General features: G+C 44.2%; 1 protein-coding gene across 4 annotated transcripts in view; it reads right to left on the minus strand.

Annotated features, from left to right (window-relative positions):
* The window catches only part of c4h21orf91 (chromosome 4 C21orf91 homolog), a 137,529-nt gene that overhangs the window by 51,675 nt on the left and 61,802 nt on the right, over positions 1 to 24,052 (minus strand). For 2 of the 4 annotated variants that reach the window (XM_059968993.1, XM_059968991.1), the window contains exon 4: positions 22,330 to 22,392. In XM_059968993.1, the coding sequence (XP_059824976.1) occupies positions 22,330 to 22,392 (63 nt within the window). Of the gene's footprint in view, positions 1 to 4,805; positions 9,319 to 11,260; positions 14,465 to 22,329; positions 22,393 to 24,052 lie in introns of those variants that run through there. The other 2 variants (XM_059968990.1, XM_059968992.1) reach the window with 2 other exon arrangements.

Here is a 24,052-nt window from a genome sequence, read left to right on the forward strand (position 1 = left end):
GTGTAGAGAACGAGTCACTGAAGGAACTGGTTGAGGCAGGTACAATACAATTTTTAAAAGATAGGAAAGCGGGTAGGAAAGGTTTATTTGACTATGGGTCAAACACGGGTAAATGAGACAAGCTTACATGGCATCTTGGTCGGGATGGGGTGGGAGCTGAAAGGCCGGCTTCTCTGATGTATTACTGTGTAAAGGTCTCGGGCCCATGTAAAACTGTTGTAAGGCAGAGTTGCTTTCAAAAGTAATGAAATGAAAAGTTTCTAAATATCAAAAAATATGATAAAAGAAGAGTACATCACCCTTTGAACGGTGTGATCACCCTTTGCCTTTACAACTGCATGAACTCTCTTAGGAACACTGTCCTGCAGTTTTGTAAGAAAGTTAGCTGGCAGGCTGTTCCAAGCATCTTGGGGAAGTTGCCACAATCCTGCAGACTTTACATGATGCTTTGCTTCTGCTCTGCAGGTAATCCCAGAGAGCCCTGATGACATTGAGATCACTGCTCTGTGGGTCACACTATTTGTCAGAACTCCTTGTTCTCCTCTTCACTGAAGACAGTTCTTTATGACCTTGGTCGTGTGTTTGGGTCATTGTCCTGCTGCAGAATTAAGTTGGGACCAATCAGACCATCAATACCCTGATGGCACTGTGTGATGGATGAGATTCTGCTTGAACTTCTCAGCATTGAGGATCCCGTTAATTCTGACCCGATCAGCAAATCCATTTGCAGAAATGCAGCCCCAAACCCGCAGGGAAACCCCACCACGCCTCACTTTTGGCAGCAGCAGGACATCCACGTGGCGCTCTCCAGCTCCTCCACGGACACGCAGTTTGGGCCAAAACTTCAAATTTTGACATGTCAGTCCAGGGCACTTGCTGCCATTGTTCGGCCGCCAGTCTATCAGTGAGTCTCCTGGTTTGTTTCCACTTTGTGGAGTGGCTTTTTGGCGTCAATCGGCATGAAGACAGACACACCTGTGTGGTCTGTGGAGGGTGCACTTGGGTTCCAGTGGTCTCTGTGAGCTCAGTAAAATTTTAGTGTTTTGGAAAATGAATGTTTGTAACTTCTAAAACGTGCTTTTTTTTTCTGCTACCACACTAATACAGAAGACAAAAAATAAAGAATTTAAAACATAATTTACATAAAAATCTAGGGTGCCTAAGACTTTTGCACAGTACTGTATTTATTTACTTGCTTAGAAATACAATGCAGAACAGGCTCTTTCGGCCCAACCAGCTGGACAGCCAAGCAACCCATCGACTTTAACCCTGACCTAATAACAGGGCAATTGACAATGACCAATAAACTCATTTACCCATGCACGTTTGGAATGTGGGAGGAAACCAGAGCACCTGGAAGAACATACAGACAGCACTGGAACTGAACTCCATAGTCTCGAATTGCTAACCGCTATGCTATCAGGAGGCCCATGAGAAAAATCAAATACTATTCTGAGAAAAGGCTAGAAAATAAAATAAAAATAAATTCAAAGAATTTATACTTAAAGGTACCAGGAATGTTCAATGGATGAATACCTCAACAAATAAGTGAGTTAACAAAATCTTAGAAGGGACATGTCACAGTTGACCAACGGCAACATTCAGATAATGTACACATATCTTTTTTCGAAGATTAAGTTGCTGCCAAGGGTTATCCCTGTACACTTCCAAATGTATGGATGTTTATTGATGGATCTTTAGCTAGTGAAATAATTAAGGGATATGCAATTAATGCAGTAAGGTGAAACTAAAGTTAAAGATCATTTATGAGTTTAATAAATAACAGAATGTGAATGAGGGGCCAAATTGCCAACATTGTCCTTTTCTTCTCATGTTATCTACTGTCAGAAATAAAGTGGGAGGATGCTAGAAATTTGTTGATATCTGTAGATCCATTTCCATGTGAATGTTTGCCTTCGAGAGAGAGAGAGAGAGAGAGAGAGAGAGAGAGAGAGAGAGAAAACAAGACCAAATGACACAGAAGTTACAAATGCGAACATAAAGCACTAAAATGTATTTCTGGCCTTAATTTGATACTGCATCACTTGAAAATGCCTCAAAGGTCTGTGCAATGAACATCAAACTTAATGTCTATCTGAAAACGTTAGTGAATTTATATATTGAGCAAACACGAGGAACTCTGCAGATGCTGGAATGTAGTGGATGCTCCCCCCACTACTTTCAAATCTCTTACTATCTCTCCTTTCAGTTAGTCCTGACGAAGGGTCTTGGCCCGAAACGTCGACAGTGCTTCTCCTTATAGATGCTGCCTGGCCTGCTGTGTTCCACCAGCATTTTGTGTGTGTTGTTGTTTGAATTTATATATGTCTGGTTTGGGAAAAATAATTTCTGGTGTACCTTTATTGACCTCAGGATATCCAAGAACATTTGTAGCCATAATTTTGAAGAGTAGTAGATGGCAGTCATGTTGGCAGCAGTACACGAGAAGATCCCATAAACAGGTATATGACCATGGGAAGTTCCTCAGTTGAAGGATAAATATTGCCTGGTATATTTAGAAGCACTCCCTCCCCCCATTCTTCTTCAAAAGTGTCAGAGGACAAGTATACAAAAACAAGGGAGTACTTTTGAGGATTTATAAGGATTGGTCAGACCACCTTTGGAACGTTGTGAGCAATTTTGGACCCCATATCCAAGGAAGGATGTGCTGGACCTGGAGAAGGTCCAGAGGGTATTCACAAGAATGATTCCTTGAAATGTAAAGACAATATATAAGGAGCATTTGACACTTCTGGGCCTATACTTGAATTACCCAATCCTATATTCAGATTGTCGAATATTCAGAAGTACACAATGGAAGAATGTGTTTAAATAAATTTTTAGCCAGTAGCAAAAAAAAAGTAAATTGCCAAGCATCACACAAAATGCTGGAGGATGCAGTCGACTGTTCATTGCCCCCATAGATGCTGCCTGACCAGCTGAGACCCTCCAACATTTTCTGTCTGTTGCCCGAGATCTCCAGGATCCGCAGAATCCGACTTGCCACGAGAGAGCACCAGTGATGAAGGTGCGGTCGTTCCTAAACTCGATGCGGGTGACGAGGTCGGCGGGCTGTTCGCGGGATGTTTGAACCTGCTCTTTCCCAGCGCCCAAACAAGCGATTTTTCACCCAAATCTTTTTACCCCCCCCCCCCCACCGCTCCCCGATAACTGGGACACGCGGAAAGAGGTGAAGTTACATTTAGTCAGGTCCACGGGGAATGGGTTGTATGGGAAATGAACTCATGTGCTCCGGTGGGAGAGAATTGAACACTACAGGCTCTTCAGCCCACGATGTTTTGCCGACTATTTAACCTACTCTAAGATCAACCTAACTCTTCTCTCCTACTTACCATCTATGTGCCTATTTAAGAGTCTCTTTTATGCCCCTAATGTGCCGTATCTCTCTGCCTGTCACCATTGACAGCGGATTCCACGCTCCCATCACTGTGTGTAAAAAAATCTACTTCCGACATCCCCTTATACTTTCCTGCAATCACCTTAAAGTTATGCCCCTGGTGTTAGCCTCTTCCACCCTGGGGAGTTCTCTGGCTGTCCAGTCGATCTATAGCTCTTATAAGAAGGCACCACAGTGGCTATATTTCATTCGGTACGTCGCCACTCTCAGATTTCTACAGATGTACCGTGGAAAGAATCACTCAGATCTTTTCACCGCTCCTCCCCCTCCCGATAACCGGAACTCTGCCAGGGCCTGAAGACACACACACAATTCAGAAACAGATTCTTCCCCTCTGTCACCAGGTTTCGGAATGGGCATTTAACGGAAGAAGTGCCACACCTGCCCTCACCACCATCCCAGGCCCCAGACAGTCCTTTCAGGTGAGGCACCTCTTCACCTGCGAGTCAACTGGGGTGATAAACTGTGTCCGGTGCTCCTGATGTGGCCATTTATACATTGGGGAGACCCGCCGCAGACTGGGAGACCGTTTCGCCGAACACCAGCGCTCAGTCCTCCAGCAGTGGCGGAATCTCCCCATGGCCACACAATTCAATTCCACAGACCACTCCCACTCCCACTCCGACATGTCTGTCCCACACACTTCAATTCCACAGACCACTCCCACTCCGACATGTCTGTCCATGGCCTCCTCTACCGTCAAGATGAGGCCACACGCAGGTCAATGGAGCAATACCTTATCTCCCGCCTAGGTAGTCTCCCACCTGCCGGCATGAACATCCAACTCACTGATCTCCGTTGATACCCCTGCCCCCCACCCCTATTATTTTAGTCTGGTTCTCATTCTCTCTTCCCCCCCCCCCTCACTATAATCTCCTCCAACCCTGCCTTTCTTTCTCTTATATTTCCCATATTTTTCCACCTTCCCCCAGCCCATCACTTCCCAGCTCTCTACTTCATCCCTCCCCCCACTTCTTATCCCCCCCTCCCCTCGACCATCCCTTGTTACTTCACTCCTGACGAAGGGTTTCGGCCCGAAACGTCGTTACTACCTCCTCCCGTGGATGCTCTCTGGCCAGCTGAGTTCCGCCAGCATTTCGTGTTTTTTTAACACTACCTCACTACTTGTATATTTATATTTTGCACTACTTATTTAATATAACTATAATATATGTTGTAATTCACAGCTTTGTTCTCTATTATATATGGCATTGTACTGCTAGCACAATGACAACAAATCTCACGACAAAGAGTAACATCCTAGCTCGCTCATCCTTTCCAATAAGAATCCTGTTCTCCAATCTTGGTAAATCTCTAGTTTCACATACTTCCTATTGAGAGGCGACCAGACTGAACAAAAAAATATCGGAGGCAGGTTTAAGAAAATATCCTTTATTTAAAATCTATTCTCCGCTATATAGTTTCATTTTATTCACTGTAAATGTAAAAAAGGGTTCCAGTAAATGCAATTGCTACACACTCCCAGCAGGGGAAGAGTAATAATACAATTTTATCTGAGCATTTAGCAAACCTCAGAGCAGGTCGTGTAACAGAATGCTCCAGTAAAAAAATCATCCAGTTTCCCCGAACACACACAAAGTTTTGTTGGCGGAGAGCTGTAAACCGCTGGGGCTTTCTATTTTGGCAAAGTTACCTTTGGCTTTTGCTGACGCAAAGCAGGACGGCAGACACTGCCCCGAAGCACAGCGGAACCCCGAACCAGGGCTAACCAAAGGCAGGACATTCCCGCTGGGCGGCGCTCGCGAGCAGAGACCGCAGGAGGGGGAAGATCGAGGACGCTGCAGTACAGCAGAAATTATCCAGTGCCGAGCAGGACTCGGGAACACATGGTACTGAAATGGCCAATAGAAGCCCGACAGTACAGAGTGAGGCAAACAGGCTAATTGAACCTCAATAATCCCTGATGCGGCGCCACGTTCCGAGACAATGTAAACCGATTAAAGCTGCTAAAATCTAACATACTCCGAAATAACCCCCGAATCCTACACTGCAGGACGCTGCATTCAATGAATGTCAGAATATACTAAATTCAGTGCAAACCGATTTTTTGTTTGGGCTATAATACTTGAGTATCTGGCAACTAAGCCTGTAACACAAACATAATTATTAAAAAAGACATTATAAATTCAGATCAAAAATTCTGAAGAATACAAAGGATTAAAACTGAAGACGTTGCTGGACGTACTCCAGACAGACAGCACCTGTGTAAGAATGATTTTTTTCAGGACAAGGCGCAGACCTGAATCAGTAACCCCCTCACCCGCCCGAAGTTTTTCTTTCTCACAATCCAGGGTTGCTGGTATTTTGATCAGGATTATCAGTATTGTGCTTGTAATCTATACATGAGTTTCTCTGTGTACATGTGCCCACAGAAGGCAAAGAAAACAAGCTACTTTGTTACTTGCAAATAAAGGATATTAAAATCAGAAAATGCATGGGAGTCTTCAAACAGGGTTATCTTTCTCCCAGAGTTGAAATGTCTAATACCAGAGGGCATGCATTTAAGGTGTGGGGGGTAATTTTGTGAAGGGCAAGTGGTTTTTTTTACACTGAAAGTGGTGGGTGCCTGGAATGTGCTGTCTGGGGTGGGGGAAATGAGAAACATTAGAAACGTTTAGAAAGGCATATCGATGTGAGGGAAATCTAAGGATATAGATATTGTGTAGGCAGAAGGAATTAGATTACATGGCCAAATGTGTTTAGCACAACATAGTGAGACGAAAGGCCTGTTCCTGCACTGTATGTTTTAAACATCCTGAAGTTCAGAAGTTTATTAAAAATGCTAGTATTTAGAGAGAGTCCCTTGCCTGCTACACTACCTAATCATTAAAGTTAGGGGAAGCTATTCATCCCATCCTACTAGTCAATGAGATAGCCCTGGCAGCCAAAGAGGTGACTGATACCCCTTGCAAAGCAGTAGGAGGACCGTCTCCACTCAGAAGGAGGTCATGATGTGATGCGACAGCTGGCAATGATGTTCCTCGTATGTTACCATGTGCTGTGGGAGCAAACTAACAGGTGAGCCGGGCTGGGCTGGCTCAGGTACAAAACTGTTCTACGTCTCTGAATAAACTAAGTGATACAGCACAGAAATAGGCCCTTCCAGCTCAACCACAGAGCCATGGCGACAAGGCTATTACAGCCTGGGGTGCTGGAGCTTGGAGTTCAATTCCCATGTCCTCTCTACGAAGGTCTGTAAGCCCTCCCTGTGAGAACCTGGGTGCTCACGTTTCTCCCACGCTCTAAAGACATACCAGTTAGCAGGCTAATTGCCCTGTGATCAGGCCAGGGTAAAATAGGTGGGTTGCTGGGCAATGTGGTTCGAAGGGCCTGTTCCGCACTGCCCAATGACACCCATGTGACCAATGCACCGACCAACTGGTGTGTCTTTGGAACGTGGGTGGTCATGGGGAGAGCGTTCAAAGTTCTGACAGACTGCCGTGGGAATTGAACCCTGACCACTGATACTACGCTACCAGGCCACCCGCTAAATACAACGAATATTACAAAACAACGCAGGGGTTAATGAACCCACAGGATGGCAACAGTGCACCGTTTGACTGCAGAGCGCATCACAGAGACGTCTCCACACTGGCATTAGAGGGAGGGACAAGAATCACAAGGTGGCACAACTCATTTTGTGTGTAGCTCCGGTCACCTACCAGACATCAACAAAAGTAAAAGAGCACAGAGAATATTTACAAAGATGTTGCCGGGACTTGATGAGCTGAGGTATAGGTTAGGACTTCATTCCCTGGAGCGCAGGAGATTGAGAGGAGATTCGATGAGGGTATACAGAATTATGAGGGGTATAGATAGAGTATATGCAAGCAGGCTTTTCCACTGAAAACTAAGGTCGTGGGTTTAGAGTTGAAATGTTTAAGGGGAACTCCTCCAGAGTGTGTGGAAGGAGCTGCCATTGGGGATGCTGGACATAGGCTCAATTTCAACATTCAAGTGAAGTTTGGGTAAGTACGTGAATGGGTGGGGTATGGTGGCTGTCACATTAGGCAGAAAAGCAGTTCAGCACAGATGAGATGGGCCACAGGGCCTGCCTCTGTGCTGTAATGCCCCATGACCGACGCTGCCTGAACCACTGTTTCTCCATCAGTCTGCGTACTGAGTGGAGGCACCAGGGGTGCCCACTGATCTATGAACAGACCCAGACTCTGGAAGATCCCAAAGAAAAATGAACCTCAAGGTTGTATATAGTAACATACATGTACTTTGTGATTAAAATTTACTTTGAACTTTGGCTCTGGGTAAGTCTAGCTGGATGTGAACTCACCCCATGAGGAACTGAATAAAACTATCCCCTACGGAAAGCAAGTCTCTGTGTATGGAACTATCAACTGTGCAAGAGATCGCGGTCTGTATTCACTGTGTTTGTTTCATGAACTCTCAGACTGTGAGCAGCAGTGACGGGGGGAGTCATCATTACCCGTCTCTCTGACCCTCGGGAAGGTGGGGGGGAGGGGGTGAAGCAACCTCCTTGAGCCACACACACAGTGCTGGGGGAACTCAGCCTGTCAGGCAGCATCCACGGAGAAGAATGAACAGTCGACGTTTTGGGCTGAGGTCCCCATCAGGCCAGATGAAGGGTCTCAGCCCGAAATGTCGACGATTTATTCCACACCCTGGATTTTATTGGTTTATTTAGCAATACACTTGGAGTGGGCTTTTCTGGCCTTTGAGCCACACTGCCCCAGCAACCAGAGACAAACCCGGTTAACCCTTACCTAATCACAGGACAATTTACAGTGACTGATTAGCCTATCCGGTACATCTTGGGACTGTGGGAGGGAACCAGGGCACTGGGGAAACCCACACATTCCAGTGGATGGATGTACATAAACTCCTTACAGAGTGGTGTCAGAATTGAACTCTGAACTCCAGAACGTCCTGCTGTGTGATAGTGATGCACTCGTCGCTCTGTTGCCGTGACACCCCAAATGCTGCCTGACAAGCCAAGCCCCTCCAGCACTGTATGCATGTTACATGGTTGCTTTTAACTATTGCTAACGTGTTATGACTTCTGGCAGCTCATTCCCAATATGCACCACCTTTGTCTGAAGAAGCTACCTCGATGTCCATTTAAATACTCGTCTCTGACTTTCATCCTGTGCTCTCTCGTTTCTGACACACTTTCTGGGGAAAAAGACCATGTCTATTCACCTCACTTTAATTCAGGGCCCCAAACAGCCCTTCCAGATGAGGCAGCACTTCAACATGGCTGTTGGTGTCATCTACCATATCTCTCCATTTCCAGCATCTGCAGAACCCCATGTTGTCCTTGCACCACTGCAGTCCTTTCAGTGAAAGGGTTCCTGCAGTGATGCTGGTGTAAGAGTTCCAAGATTTCGATCCAGTGATGACAAAGGATACATTTCAGAGTCAGGTTGATTCTTGCCATGGGAAGGACACCTACAATGCCAAGGATCCTCTTGCCCCGTGGTAAATGCTGTGTGACTGAGAAATCTCATAGTAAAATCCCACAGACCAACAACATCTGAGAACACTGAGTGCTTTCTAAAAACAAAAATGGCTTTTAAAAAAACACATTTGATTTATACGTACATAAAATGCTGTAAATTTGCTCTGTAAATATAGATGCATACAAAATATTTCCCCACATCCTGTGGGGTCTAAAGTCTTCTATACTGTTGGGGATTGGATTTTGAGAAGTTCGTCTTTGCTATGGGCAGGAGGAAGCTAGTTGTCAATGGGCACACTGGATTTAATGCCCCTGCGTCCAATCTGTAGCCACGGCAGTTTGGAACGGTTCTTGAAGAGCTGCTCGATGGCGATGTAACGGACATGAAGCTCAGAGGAGAGGGAATCCTTCTTCTCCAATTCCTGCGTCAGATCTTCAAAGACCACTTCCAGCCAGGGAGAAAAATAAAAAGCAAATTAGGGCTAATTGGCCAGAGGGTGACCTGATAGTGGTGAAAACAGGTTCCCCTTTTATGTAAATATATCAAGTTCAGGTTCACATTTATAGTCATTCAACCATATGCATGCATATCGGTGAATGAAACATTGTTCCTCTGGAGTCATGGTGCAAAACACAGTACGTATATCACGTACAGCACACAAAATAATATTAACGGATAATATAAATAATCTGTAGATGTACAAATTGACATTAAGTACAAATGTATAATGCTACTGATGCTGTCCTAAATAGTGTGTTCTGGGTGGTAGCAGAGTGTTCAGGAATCTCTCCATATATTGAATTGGGTATGATAAGACAGTGGGTTGGAACTAGCATTCAGAAGGCCAGCAATGAGAGTTCAAATTCCATCATAGCATCTCAGGAATTCAAACCGAAGCAGCCAAGTATCTTGATGAAGAGTTTCAGCCCGAATCATCGACTGCTTATTCCCCTCCATAGATGCTGCCTCTGGCATCCTGTGTGTGTTTCTCAAGCAACTAATTAACTTGCAAGCAATTTATAAAACTAGCTTGGTTGATAGAACATAGAACACTACAACACAGTATAGACCCTTCAGCCCACAAACCTATTCTAACCCTTCCCTCCTACATGGCCCTTCATTTTCTATAATCTCTGTGTCTATCGAAGTATTTCTAAAATGCCCCTAAAGTATGTCTCTACCGCCACCCTGGAGGAGGCATTCCATTCACCAACCACTTTTTACAAAGAAACCTTCTCTGATATTCCCCCTATACTTATCTTAAATCATCTTAAAACTACGTCCTCTGGTATTAGCCATTTCCAGCACGGGAGAAAGCCTCCAACTGTCCACTCTATCTTATACACCTCTATCAAGTTGGTTCACTTAACGTCTTTCATGAAAGGGGATCTTGTCACGCTTGGTCAAAAATTATAGAGGAGCCGGAATTTGCCATTCAGCCCATCGAATGGCTGATTTTTTTTCTCAATCTCCATTACATAGAACATTGAACATAGAATAATACAGCACATTACAGGCCACACACACAAAATGCTGGTGGAACACAGCAGGCCAGGTAGCATCTATAGGGAGAAGCACTGTTGACGTTTCGGGCTGAGACCCTTCGTCAGAACTAACTGATAGGAAAGATACTAAGAGATTTGAGAGTATTGGGGGGTAGAAATGTGAAATGATAGAAGACCGGAGGGGGTGGGATGAAGCTAAGAGCTGGAAAGGTGATTGGCGAAAGTGATACAGAGCTGGAGAAGGGAAAGGATCATGGGACGGGAGGCCTCGGGAGAAAGAAAGGGGAAGGGGGGAGCACCAGAGGGAGATGGAAAACAGGCAGAGTGATGGGCAGAGAGAGGGAAAAAAAACAAACAACTAAATATGTCAGGGATGGGGTAAGAAGGGGAGGAGGGGCATTAATGGAAGTTAGAGAAGTCAATGTTCATGCCATCAGGTTGGAGGCTACCCAGCCAGTATATAAGGTGTTGTTCCTCCAACCTGAGTGTGGCTTCATCTTGACAGTAGAGGAGGCCACGGATAGACATATCAGAATGGGAATGGGACGTGGAATTAAAATGTGTGGCCACTGGAAGATCCTGCTTTCTCTGGCAGACCGAGCGTAGGTGTTCAGTGAAACGGTCTCCTTTTAATTCCACGTCCCATTCCCATTCTGGTGCCCACCTCCCCCTTTTTTTTCTCCCAACGCCTCCCGTCCCATGATCCTTTCCCTTCTCCAGCTCTGTATCACTTTCGCCAATCACCTTTCCAGCTTTTAGCTTCATCACACCCCCTCTGGTCTTCTCCTACCATTTCGCATTTCCCCCTCCCCCCCCACTAGTTTCCAATCTCTTACTATCTTTCCTTTCAGTTAGTTCTGACGAAGGGTCTTGGCCCGAAACGTCCACAGCGCTTCTCCTTATAGATGCTGCCTGGCCTGCTGTGTTCCACCAGCATTTTGTGTGTGTTGTTTGAATTTCCAGCATCTGAAGATTTCCTTGTGTTTGCACATTACAGACCCTTTGGCCCACAATGTTGTGCTGACCCTCAAACCCTGCCTCCCATATAACCCACCACCTTAAATTCCTCCATATACCTGTCTAGTAGGCTCTTAAACTTCACTAGTGTATCTGCCTCCACCACTGACTCAGGCAGTGCATTCCACACACCAACCACTGTGGAAGTAAAAAACCCACCTCTAGTAACCCCCTTGAACTTCCCTCCCCTTACCTTAAAGCCATGTCCACCTGTACTGAGCAGTGGTGCCCTGGGGAAGAGGTGCTGGCTGTCCACTCTGTCTATTCCTCTTAATATCTTGTACACCTCTATCATGTCTTCTCTCATCCTCCTTCTCTCCAAAGAGTAAAGCCCTAGCTCCCTTAATCTCTGATCATAATCCATACTCTCCAAACCAGGCAGCATCCTGGTAAATCTCCTCTGTACCCTTTCCAATGCTTCCACATCCTTCCTATAGTGAGGCAACCAGAACTGGACACAGTACTCCAAGTGTGGCCTAACCAGAATTTTATAGAGCTGCATCATTACATCACGTCTCTTAAACTCTATCCCTCGACTTATGAAAGCTAACACCCCATAAGCTTTCTTAACTACCCTATCTACCTGTCAGGCAACTTTCAGGGATCTGTGGACATGTACCCCCAGATCCCTCTGCTCCTCCACACTCCAAGTATCCTGCCATTCTTCTACCTTCTCCCCATGAACCTTAACCCCTTTAACAATCAAGAACGTATTGATCTCCTCATTTTTCCAGTGGCCAAATCAAATTGAATCATGATTCATTGGCAAGGGCAAATAAAAATATGGCAGTGACAAGCAGAGTCGCCATTGTGTGAGTGGAACAATGTTAGAGTGGAGAGTCTTTGGTGAGATGAGACTTGGGTGAAGGAAGCACCTGGTGAATTTCTTCTTTGTTCTGTTAGTACATAGAGCAGTGAGAATGGCTTCAGGGACTGTGTAGCGTTCTTTGTGTGATTTGTGGGAATTACTGGAGACCTCTAGCCCGCCAGACAACTATCTACACCAGGTTGTCTAAGCTGCAGCTCCTCAGAGAACGTGTTAAGGAACTGGAGCTACAGTTGGATGAACTTTAGCTCATATGGGAAACTGAGGAAGTGATAGATGTGCCTTTAGTTCCTACGTTGTAGAAGGCAGGTACCTGTGTGACTCTGAGGAGTTGTAAAGGAAATTGGCAGCCACTACAGAATATCCCTGTGGTTGTGGCCTTCAATAACAAGCACGTTGTTTTGGATACTGTTGAGTGGGTGGGGAAATGACCTACCAGGGGAAGCCACAGTGACCAGGTCTCTGGTACTAAGTCTGGCACTGTGGTTCAAAATGGAAGGGGGTGGGAGAAAGTATTGGTAGGAGGGTCAGGGAGGCCAAAGTACACAGACTGTAGATCATTACACAATGATCACAAAGTACACAGATCATTGCGCAATGTGCGTCTAGACTGCAGATAAAGATTCTGCAGGGTCAGAGAGGTCACTCTAATGGACTGATAACCCACAGTGACTTGGGAAAACAAATTCAAATCCCAGTGTAGGAACTAGAGTCTACTGAACATCGAGGGCATGTTATGTTGACGCTGGAATGTGTGGCGATACTGAATAGCTGTTGCCACATGGCACAGGAGCAGAAATGGGCATTCAGCCCCTTCAGACCGTTCTACCATTCAATCATGGCTGATTTATCATTCCTTTCAACTCCATTCCCTTGCCTTCTCCCCATTACCCTTACTGATCAGGAACCTCCGCTTTAAATATACCCAAAGTGCTGGTTACCAAAGCAAAGGAGGCATTTCACCATGTGTTTCAATGTGTATGTGATAAACAAATGCAACTGAATCTGAATTGTGAGAAAATTTATTTTCAACAATCAGCCTACAACTCCTGTAACTCTTGATCTTCGGTGCTACACGTATAGAGTTTGCACATTCTCCCTGTGACCTCACGCCTTTCCAAAGACAGGCAAATCGGTAGGATAACTGACTGCAAAGAATTGCCCCAGTGTAGGTCAGTGGTGGGGGAATCAGTGTCTCTGCCTCGACTATCAACCCTGGTAGATCACACCCATCACACTCTGTGTAAAGCGCCTACCTTTGACATCCTCCCTATACTTTCCTCCAATCATTTACAATGCTATGCACAGTTGTGGTCCTTCCTTTATCGGAAAAAAAATATTATTAAGCTGGAAATAAATGCAAAGAAGATTTATAGGATTGTTGCCATGAATTGAGGGTTCTGAGTTACAGAGAGAGAGGTTGGCAGCCCAGGTCTTTTTGACTTGGATTGTAGGAAAATGATATTATAGAGGTGTATAAAATCTTGAGGGGCATAGACAGGGTGAGTGCATACTGCCTTTTTTCCAATGAGGGAGCCAAAAACTAGAGGGCACTGCTTTAAGGTGGGAAGGGAACGATTCAAAAGAGACCACGGGGAAACTACTTCACACAGAAGGTAGTGAGTATATACAAAGATTCAAAGTACACTTACTATCAAAGTATTTATGCAGCATTCAACCATGAAATGGTATGAAATAAGTTCCAGAGAAAATTGTTGAAACAGGTTCACTAAGAACGTTCAAAAGATTTTGGATAAGTCAGAGTCAGAATCAGGTTTGAAATCACTGGCATACATGGTAAAATTTGTTGTTTTGTGACAGCAGTACATTGCAATACATACTGTAAAAACAACACTTACAATAAGTATATTAAAAAGTAAATAAGTAGTGCAAAAGGAGGGAAAAATACTAAAGAAGTATTCATGGGCTCAATGTCCATTCAGAAATCCAATGGCAGAGGGGAAGAAGCTGTTCCTCACACTTTGAGTGTGTTTTCAGGCTCCTGTACCTGTTCCTTGATGGTGGCGATGGGAAGAGGGCATGTACTAAGTTATGGGGGTCCTTAATGTTGGATGCCACCTTTCTGAGGAATCGCCTTTTCAAAGCGTCTTTGATGCTGGGGAGACTCGTGGCCATGATGAAGCTGGTCGAATTTACAATTTCCTGCAGCTTTTACTGCTCCTGTGCAGTGGCATCACCACAACAGAATGATCAGCCAGTTAGAATGTTCTCCACTGTACATCTGTAAAAATTTGCAAATGCCTTTGGTGACATACAAAAGGAAGATAACCACTGCTGTGCCTTCTTTGTAGCTGCATCAATATGTTGGACTCAGGATAGATCCAAGAACTTGAAACGACTCAACCCTTTCCATTTCTGATCCCTCAATGAGGATTGGAGTGTGTTCCCTCAGCTTCCCCTTCCTGAAATCCACAACTGATTCCTTGATCTTACTGACACCGAGTACGAGGTTGTTGCTGTGGCACCACACAATTAACTGATCTATCTCACTCTTGTACACCATCTCGCAACTGTCTAATATTCTGTTACCGGCAAATTTATAGATGGTGTTTGAGCTGTGCTCTACCTCACAGTCATGGGTGTAGAGAGTACAGCAATGGGTTAAACAGTCATCCTTGAAGTGTGCCAGTGATGATTGTCAGTGAGGAGGTGGTGCTATTTCTAATCCACACAGACTGTGCTCTCCCAATGAGGAAGTCAAGGATCTAGTTACAGAGAGAGGTACAAATGCATTTGGAGCTTTTTGATCAGACCTGAAGGAATGATTTTGTTAAACATTGAGCTGTCGTCAATAAACAGCATTCTGACATACAGTGGCATGCAGAAGTTTTGGCACCCTGGTCAAGATTTCTGTTACTGTGAATAGTTAAGTGAGTAAAAGATGAACTGATCTCCAAAAGTTATAAAGTTAAAGATGAAACATTCTTTTCAAGATTTTAAGCAAGATTAGTGTATTATTTTTGTTTTGTACAATTTTAGAGTGAAAAAAGGAAAGGAGCGCCATGCAAAAGTTTGGACACCCCAAGAGATTAGAGCTCTCAGATAACTTTTACCAAGGTCTCAGACCTTAATTAGCTTGTTAGGGCTATGGCTTGTTCACAGTCATCGTTAGGAAAGGCCAGGTGATGCAAATTTCAAAGCTTTATAAGTACACTGACTCCTCAAACCTTGTCCAAACAATCAGCAGCCATGGGCTCCTCTGAGCAGCTGCCTAGCACTCTGAAAATCAAAATAAATGATGCCCACAAAGCAGGAGAAGGATATAAGAAGATAGCAACATGTTTTCAGGTAGCCATTTCCTCAGTTTGTAATGTAATTAAAAAATAGCAGTTAACAGGAATGGTGGAGGTCAAGTTGAGGTCTGGAAGACCAAGAAAACTTTCTGAGAGAACAGCTCATACGATTGCTAGAAAGGCAAATCAAAACCCCCATTTGACAGCAAAAGACCTTCAGGAAGATTTAGCAGACTCTAGAGTGGTGGTGCACAGCTCTATAGTGCAGCGACACCTGTGCAAATATGACCTTCATGGAAGAGTCATCAGAAGAAAACCTTTCCTGCATCCTCACCACAAAATTCAGTGTCAGAAATTTGCAAAGGAACTTCTAAATAAGCCTGATGCATCTTGGAAACAAGTCCTGTGGTCTGATGAAGTTAAAATAGAACTTTTTGGCCACAATGAGCAAAGGTATGTTTGGAGTAAAAAGGGGGCAGAATTTCATGAAAAGAACACCTCTTCAACTGTTAAGCATGCAGGGGTGTATCTACGGAAAATAGCGTCTATGGTGAGCACTGGAATTGCACCCCTATCCAAACATCTGACACCCATCTTTTAGATAACTAGTCAAGCTCGTTAATCTTTTAATTAACAAACTATGGCACTACATGAAAATTATAACTGCACCTTCCTTGCTTTCACTGATGCAAATTGGTCTATGATGTGATCAAAGTCAGTTTTTTTTTCAATTCTTCTCTTTCTACGCTCAGCAGAGCAAGATCACAGAGTCTGCCTTGACCATGGAGGCTCTCAAATTATTAAAGCATTAATTTTAACTTGCTGAATGATCTCTCACAGCTGGCGATGGAAACTGCGATGGCTAGCATTATCTGAAAAGCAATGTGAAGATTGGGGAAGATGCTGTAATCGCTATACTGAACAATAAATTCAAGAAGCACTTCAGGTCTTGATATTTTCACGTTGACCCGCTTTGATAGCAACATTCTGCAATCCAAAATGTCTTCATATAGCTGCTGTCCATCAACATCAGAGCTGTATATTTCGCCCAAAATTTTCGCACTTCTTCTTTAGGTCATTACCATCGGCGCCGAATCTATCGTCCATTTCTCTTTGAAGACGGTCAAACGTTCCCTTCATGTTAACCCAGCATCTCTCGAGTTCTCATCAGCCATTCGTGGAAGTTCATGCTAGCGTCCTGCAGCCTCTTTTGAATACGGTCAATGCAAATGAGTACTTTGTTCCAAAATCTTGGCAAAATCAGAAAATCATAACTCAACATGCTGCCTTGCATCACTTCTTGTTTCACTGGTCTTGTTTTCATTGTCTATCATGTATCATGTCCTGGAGAATTTGAAGTATATCCTCAAGGTACTTGTTGACGGGCTTCACTGCTTCTGTCCTTGTACTCCACCTGGTTTTGGACTTCAACTTAGCAACCATGGGCATGGCGTTTTTGAGTTTTTTCCAGCGCTGTGTTGAACGAGAGAAAAACATGTAGAGAGCTTCAACGGTTCCAAAACACGTGACCATCGTTGTATCCTGCTTGGCTGCATGTACACACACCAAGTTGAGTGAGTGATTCTTGCAATTCACAAACACTGCCAGGTTGTTTTTCTCACTTATTCTTTTGATGAACTCCACTTCCGTGTCCAGCCATCAACGCAGCATTTTCATAGCACTGTGACCAACAATCATGTAGCTCCATTTCGTCCTTCTCTAGCTGTTTCAAGATGTCTTCAACCAAGCTCTCAGCATCCTTCTGGCTTATCTGGATAAAACCAAGGAAGGACTCTCTAACACAGACTGTTTTCCTCTCAAAATCAACTTCCACACCTCTCTACTTCTGACATCTGCTCACGGTGTGCCTGATCAGGAGTCGAGTCGAACATGAGACCATAGTACTTGGCTTTACGAATGCTTCTCAGTAAACTCTGGCAAACAGTGAATTCCATCATGTGGATGAATTCGTTCTGGACACCCGGTGAAAGATAAGATGTGGATCCAGGAAGACTTCCCAAATGAGTGAGGTGTTCTTTTATGACAGGGTTAAAGATGGCCAGTAGTTTCAGTAAGCCGAGGAAATTTCCCACATTGGAGTCATCGTCTAGCTGAAGTGACTCCCTGTGTCCTCACAAAGCCAGGTTCTGAGTCGCAAGGAGTTTTATGCAGTGAAGGATTCTCGTCGATATCACACCACTTCTGCTTTTCCTTTTCAATCTGTGACTGAAATACTGTGTCAATAACTCCTCTCTTTCCAGCTAAATTTCTTTCCATTCTTTCTGTAGTGAAGCATTCCCGGTGATCCTTGGCATTTTCATGGACACCAATCCTTTCAGGTGCTTTCCACTGGTTGAATCCACTTTCCTGCTCCATTGAGGATTGATGGTCTGACCGGGAATAGAGAAGACAACAGATACAAAATGCAGACTTTTTAGAAGGGGAATAAACCAGCCATGAGCGAGTCACTTCCTCACCACGACCATTTCCCAATTTCCTCTTGAACCAAGTTTTGTTCACTGAGTGGTTATTTGTTGGTAGGAAAGGCCCCTCACTGTTCTGGAAATACTTCAAACCCAGATTTTTTTATTTCTGTTCTCAACGCATCAGGCAGAATTGCTTTTCTAGTATCCTTGTCGACCTTCAGAAGTCCAATGTCATGCTGTTTAATCACTTCTAGTATGACAGTTCAAAGCTCTTTGATACCATCCAGTTCACCAGGTTCAGTGTCGTCAGGTTCAATCTCATCAGGTAAAATCTCATCAATTAGCTCAACATCATCACCACCACCATTGTCTTCCCCTCCTGTCGTGTCCACGTTCTCTGTGGCAGCCTCACTCTTAATCTCGTCATACTCGGATTTATCTGACCTGACTTCCTCCTCGGCTTGTGATGCATTTGTACTTGATCCACCTTCGGATTCTAACTATCTTGTAGCAGGTGCAGGCGACTCCATGGAATGCGGCAAACTACTTGCTCCAGGTTTTTCAAAGAAGGGCATGAAGAACTTGCCTGACTTCTTGGCTTCCTCCGCCTCCAACTTTCATCTCTTCTGTCCTTCAGCCCCACTTTCCTTCTTCATGAAGAAACATTTCATGGTCTTCTTACACAATGCTCTGAAATAAGGCCACCCTAGTGCTTCTCACCCGTGATGATCAAAGATAGATCATACACCTGAAGAAAATTCTTCTTTCACTGTCTGAGGATGGCTTGTCTGACTTTAATAGAAACTGCTCAGTGGCGCCCCCCCCTTCAAGTGGCGCCCAGGGCAAGTGTCATACCTGCCATACCTTAGATACGTCATTGTAAGCACGGGGGTGGATCGTCATGCTTTGGGCTTGTGTTGCAGCCAGTGGCACAGGGAACATTTCACTGGTAGAGGGAAGATTGAATTCAATTAAATACCAGCAAATTCTGGAAGCAAATATCACACTGTCTGTAAAAAAGCTGAAGATGAAAAGAAGATGGCTTCTACAACAGGATAATGATCCTAAACACACCTCAAAATCCACAATGTACTACCTCAAGAGGCACAAGCTGAAGGTTATGCCATGGCCCTCACAGTCCCCCTACCTAAACATCATCAAAAATCTGGATAGACCTCAAAAGAGCAGTGTATGCAAGATGGCCCAAGAATCTCACAGAACTGGAAGCCTTTTACAAAGAAGCATGGGCGAAAATCCCCCAAACAAGAACTGAAAGACTCTTAGCTGGCTACAGAAAGCTTTTACAAGCTGTCATACTTGCCAAAGGGGGTGTTACTAAGTTCTGACCATGCAGAGTGCTCAAACTTTTGTTTCGGGCCCTTTTCCTTTTTGGTTATTTTGAAACCGTAAAAGATGGAAATGAAAAAGTAATCTTGCTTAAAATATTAAAGGAATGTGTCATCTTTAACTTTATGCCTTTTGGAAATCAGATCATCTTCTACTCACTTAGCTATTCACAGTAACAGAAATTTTGACCAGGGGTGCCCAAACTTTTGCATGCCACTGTAGCTATTTGTATTGCCCAGGTGATCAAAGGCCATGTGAAGAGCCAATGAGATTGCATCCATTGTAGAGCTATTGTGACAATAGGCAAATCGTAGTGGATCCAGGCCCTTGCTTAGGCAAGACTTGACTCTAGCTATGACCATCCTCTCAAAGCATTTCATTGAAGTAGCTATGAGTTGCACTTTGCGATAGTCATTGAGATAGGTCACCCCGCTCTACTTGGGCAATACTGCCCTTTTGAAGCAGGTGAGAACTTCTGACTGCAGCAGTGAGAAATTGAAAATGCTTGCAATCGCTCCTGCCATTTGGTTCGGACAGGTTTTCAGACGCTGACCAGGTTTAACATCAGGCCCCGATACTTTGTAAGGGTTCACCATCTTGAAAGATGTTCTGACATTGGCCTCTGAGACAGAGATTATAGTGTCGCTGGATGCTGTAGGGTTTCACACTGGTGTAGCTTTCTTCTGCCTTTCAAAGCATGCATTAAAAGGTGTTAAGCCTACCTGGGAGTGAAGTATCACAGCCATTCATGATGTTAAGTTTCCCTTTGTAGGAAGTAATGGTCTGCAAATTCTGCCAGAGCTAACGTGCATCCAATTCCGTCTCTAACTTCAATTGGAATTGTTTGTCACTCTTAAGATAGCCTTCCACAGGTCATACTTGGACCTCTTGCAGAGTTCTGGATCACCGGTCTTGAATGCCACAGATCTAGCCCTCAGCAGACTACAAACCTGCAGGTTCATCTACAGGTTTTAATTTGGCATACCGGTTTCCCCCGCTATCTGAAGGTAGAGCGTTCCTATGAAACCGTTTGTAAGTCGAAATGTCATAAAGTGAAGAAGCAATTACCATTAATTTATATGGGAACAATTTTTTGAGTGTTCCCAGCCCCAAAAAATAACCTACCAAATCATACCAAATAGCACATAAAACCTAAAATAACACAAACATACAGTAAAAGCAGGAATATGATAAATGTACTGCTTATATAAAGTAGAAATAATGTATGTACAGTGTAGCTTCACTTATCAGAATCCAGAGACAGTGAGCCAAAATTGATTTGGAGAGAAAAAAAATCAGCACGTACACACATAGGCACACAACTGCCCGCACAAGGCTTCACGGTCATGGTAATCTTTCTCGGAGTAAACACACGTATAAAGCGGGCGTCTTTATTTCATTAAAGCGAAAATCCTCTTTGGTTAGCGAAAACAGGCACTAATGTAGGTCTTTCGTAACAGCGAGCTGTTGTAAAGCGAACGTTTGAAAACGGGGGCCACCTGTATGTCTGGTACGTTTTGAAGGGACATATTCACACGCACAGGTTTTAACGGAGTTGGTGACAACTCTGCATACTTGAAGACATTAAAGACCCCTCACACCCTCTCCATGAACTGTTTGTTCTTCTGCCATCAGGTAAACGTTACAGGAGCATCAAAACAAAAACCACAAGGCTACTAAACAGCTTCCTCCCACAGGCAGTCAGACTGCTGAATAGCTGCTCTACCTGACTCTGCTTTGGACACTTTTAACTTGCACTGGACACTTATAATTTGTTTTTAACTGACATGTTATGTTTTACTATTTATTGTTATGTTTATTATTTAGTGTTGTGTTTGTTGTGTTATGACTGCACTGCTCCTGGGAAACGCTGTCTCATTCTGCCCTGCAGAGCTGATGTACGGTTAGAATGACAATAGTTTTTGAATCTTGAAAATCTTGAATCTTGAAGATGAATCCCTGAAGATTGTCCAATTCACTGACTCAAAGCAGTACTGTAAGCACTCCTCCACCTCCCTTGCCCATACCTTCTTGGTCATCGCCACTGTTGCTGCGGTGTTTTACACAGGCGATCGCACTTTCAAAAATGTGGTCATGGGATGGTACAGTAAGCATTCTTGATGGTGGTGTAACAGTGGTCAAGTGCATTGGCTCCTCTGGTTCCACAGGTGATCTGTTGGTGGTAGTTGTTCAGAGTCTTCCTCAAGCTGGCTTCATTGAAATCTTCCACAGTGATAGAGAAGGCGTCAGTTTTGTGCCTGCTGATCAGACTGCTCAGCTGCTCTCGAGACTGTCTAATGGCCTGAGGTGGAATGTATAAGGATAGGAAATGTCTAGGGCAGGGGTTCCCAACCTGAGGTACATGGACACCTCGCTTAATGATATTGGTCCTGGTCCATGGCATAAAAAAAGGTTGGGAACTCCTGGTCCAGAGGAACGTGGATAAAATACGGGCAGACGGGTCTAGTTTAGATTAAATTTTAGATTAGCTTTATTTATCACATGTATATCATAACATACAGTGAAATACATTGCTTGCACCAAAACTAACATAGTCTGAGGACAGCCTGAAGTATCGCCATGCCTCTGGCGCCAACAATTTACTAACCCTAACCTGTTCGTCTTTGGAATGTGGGAGGAAACCAGAGTACCTGGAAGAAACCTATGTGGTCATGGGGAATGTAAGAACTACTTTGATTGCGGCAGGAATTGAACCCCGATTATGAATGCTGGCATTGTAAAGCAGTGCGCTAACTACAAGGGGTGATTGATAAGTTTGAGGCCTAAGATAGGAGATGAGTTATACAGCTCTCAGTTCAACTCTTTGAGTGATTATGCAGAAATTTTGAAGTTAATAACGTTTGTGGTATTTCTATTTCAGATAATTGAAAATTGCAAGTAAGGACTGTCTGAGAAAATGAACCTTAGACCACAAACTTATCAATCACCCCTCGTACTACACTAATGGACCTGGTTTGGCATACAAACGGTTTGTAGACCAGTGGTGTCGTGCTCTATGAATCTATACAGGTAGATGTCAGTGCAGATTTTATTAAAAAAGATAAGTTGTGGGGAGTTACCTTTGACCTGTTTAAGTAGTTGATCATTCAGCATGACCAGATCTTCCATCGACATGTCACTCACTGTAAGGAAAGTCAACAATGTTAGAATCAGGACAACCAACAAAGGTAACAAAGGATGCTTTTCTCATCGTTCTTTATAGACTCTAGAGACTATCGTGCGTGAAAATCCCAGGAGATCAGCAGTTTCTGAGATACTCAAACCACCCCAACAATCATTCCACAGCCAAAGTCACTTAGATCACATTCCTTTCCCCATTCTGATGTTCGGGCTGAACAACAACTGAACCTCTTGACCATGTTTTCATGGTTTTATGCATTGAGCTTCTGCCACATGATTGCCTGATTAGATATTTGCATTAACAAGCAGGTGTACAAGTGTTCCTAATAAAGTGGCCACTGAATGTAGATTTTGTTATAGGAACTTGAATTTCTATAGCGCACTGAGTTCAGGACATCCCAAAGTTTGCAGCTACATATATACTTACTCAAGTGCGAAATTCTATGTTCTGAAAGGTCCAGGACCAGAAATATTCACGCAGTTCTCTCTCTATGGATGCTGCCTGACCTGCTGAGCATTTTCTGTTTTTACTTCAGGTCTTCGGTTCCTTAAGGTTGTTATAGCCAGGGCTGGTAATGGGGACAAGCTCCCAATGGCAAACACCTCAATTAGCCTCTGACAACCAAGTCCAGCTCCTGGCCTTCACATGTGGCTTAGTTACTAAGCCCGGCGGAACTGTTTCTACTGACAGGACTAGGGGCTACTGGTGCCTTAAAACCAGTTGTTTTGGGAAGATGGGGCTTGGCTATCTTGGTTGGCAGTGCACCTAGGAAAAGAAAAACTGATCTCAAGCCCCCATACCCCTCATGTGGAAGACTTTGGAAGTAAACCTTGAGGAAATAAAATCCAGAGCTGGAGTCCCTAAGGTAGCCCTACGCTGAGTTCAACAATGACTGGGAATTCCTGTGATGCTGTGGGTGCCAAACTGTATCAGTCTCTGCTGTTCTTCTGGATGCCTCAGACACATGGAGAGGGGGAGCTTGCGACTGGATGGAGGCCTCACTAACCTCAGGTCTGCCGGCTGTTGTTCTTTTGTTGAGTTTTTGCGTTCTCACTGTTGTAGATCAAGAGCTACAGCAGCTTGTTCAAGCACAGAAATTTTTTCACCAAGATTTAAAGACTAGCGTAATTTGTCACATGCACACGGAAACATTAAAGCACTCAGTGAAATGCGTCATTTTGCGTCAACGACCGTCACAGTCCGAGGATGTGCTGGGGGCAGCCCGCAAGTGACGCCATGCTTCTGGCGCCAACACAGCATGCCCACAACTCACTAACCCTAACCCGTACGTCTGTAGAATGTGGAAAGAAACCAGAGAACGCAGAGAAAACCCACGTGGTCACTGACGCCGATGACTCCACAACCATTATTTCACGGACCAGGGTCATTCACAGGCTCCTGGCAACACTTCTTCTTGAAGGTTCATCGTCTCATCAGTTTCACAACAGGAGCTTTCAGCGTACTGATTCACTGCCACTGGCTTGGAAAGTGGAGAGTGAAGGAGGCATGGCAATAATTACGTGCTGCTCCTCACACTGTATTGGTTATTGATGCAAACGATTTTACTATATGTTTCAAAATACATGTGACAAATAAAGCTAGTCCCATATCATATTATAACTCTGTATTTAACTGTGAGTCCGTGATATTGGTGGTGTACT

The sequence above is a fragment of the Hypanus sabinus genome, chromosome 4 (genome assembly GCF_030144855.1).
Source record: "Hypanus sabinus isolate sHypSab1 chromosome 4, sHypSab1.hap1, whole genome shotgun sequence".
NCBI lineage: Eukaryota > Metazoa > Chordata > Chondrichthyes > Myliobatiformes > Dasyatidae > Hypanus > Hypanus sabinus.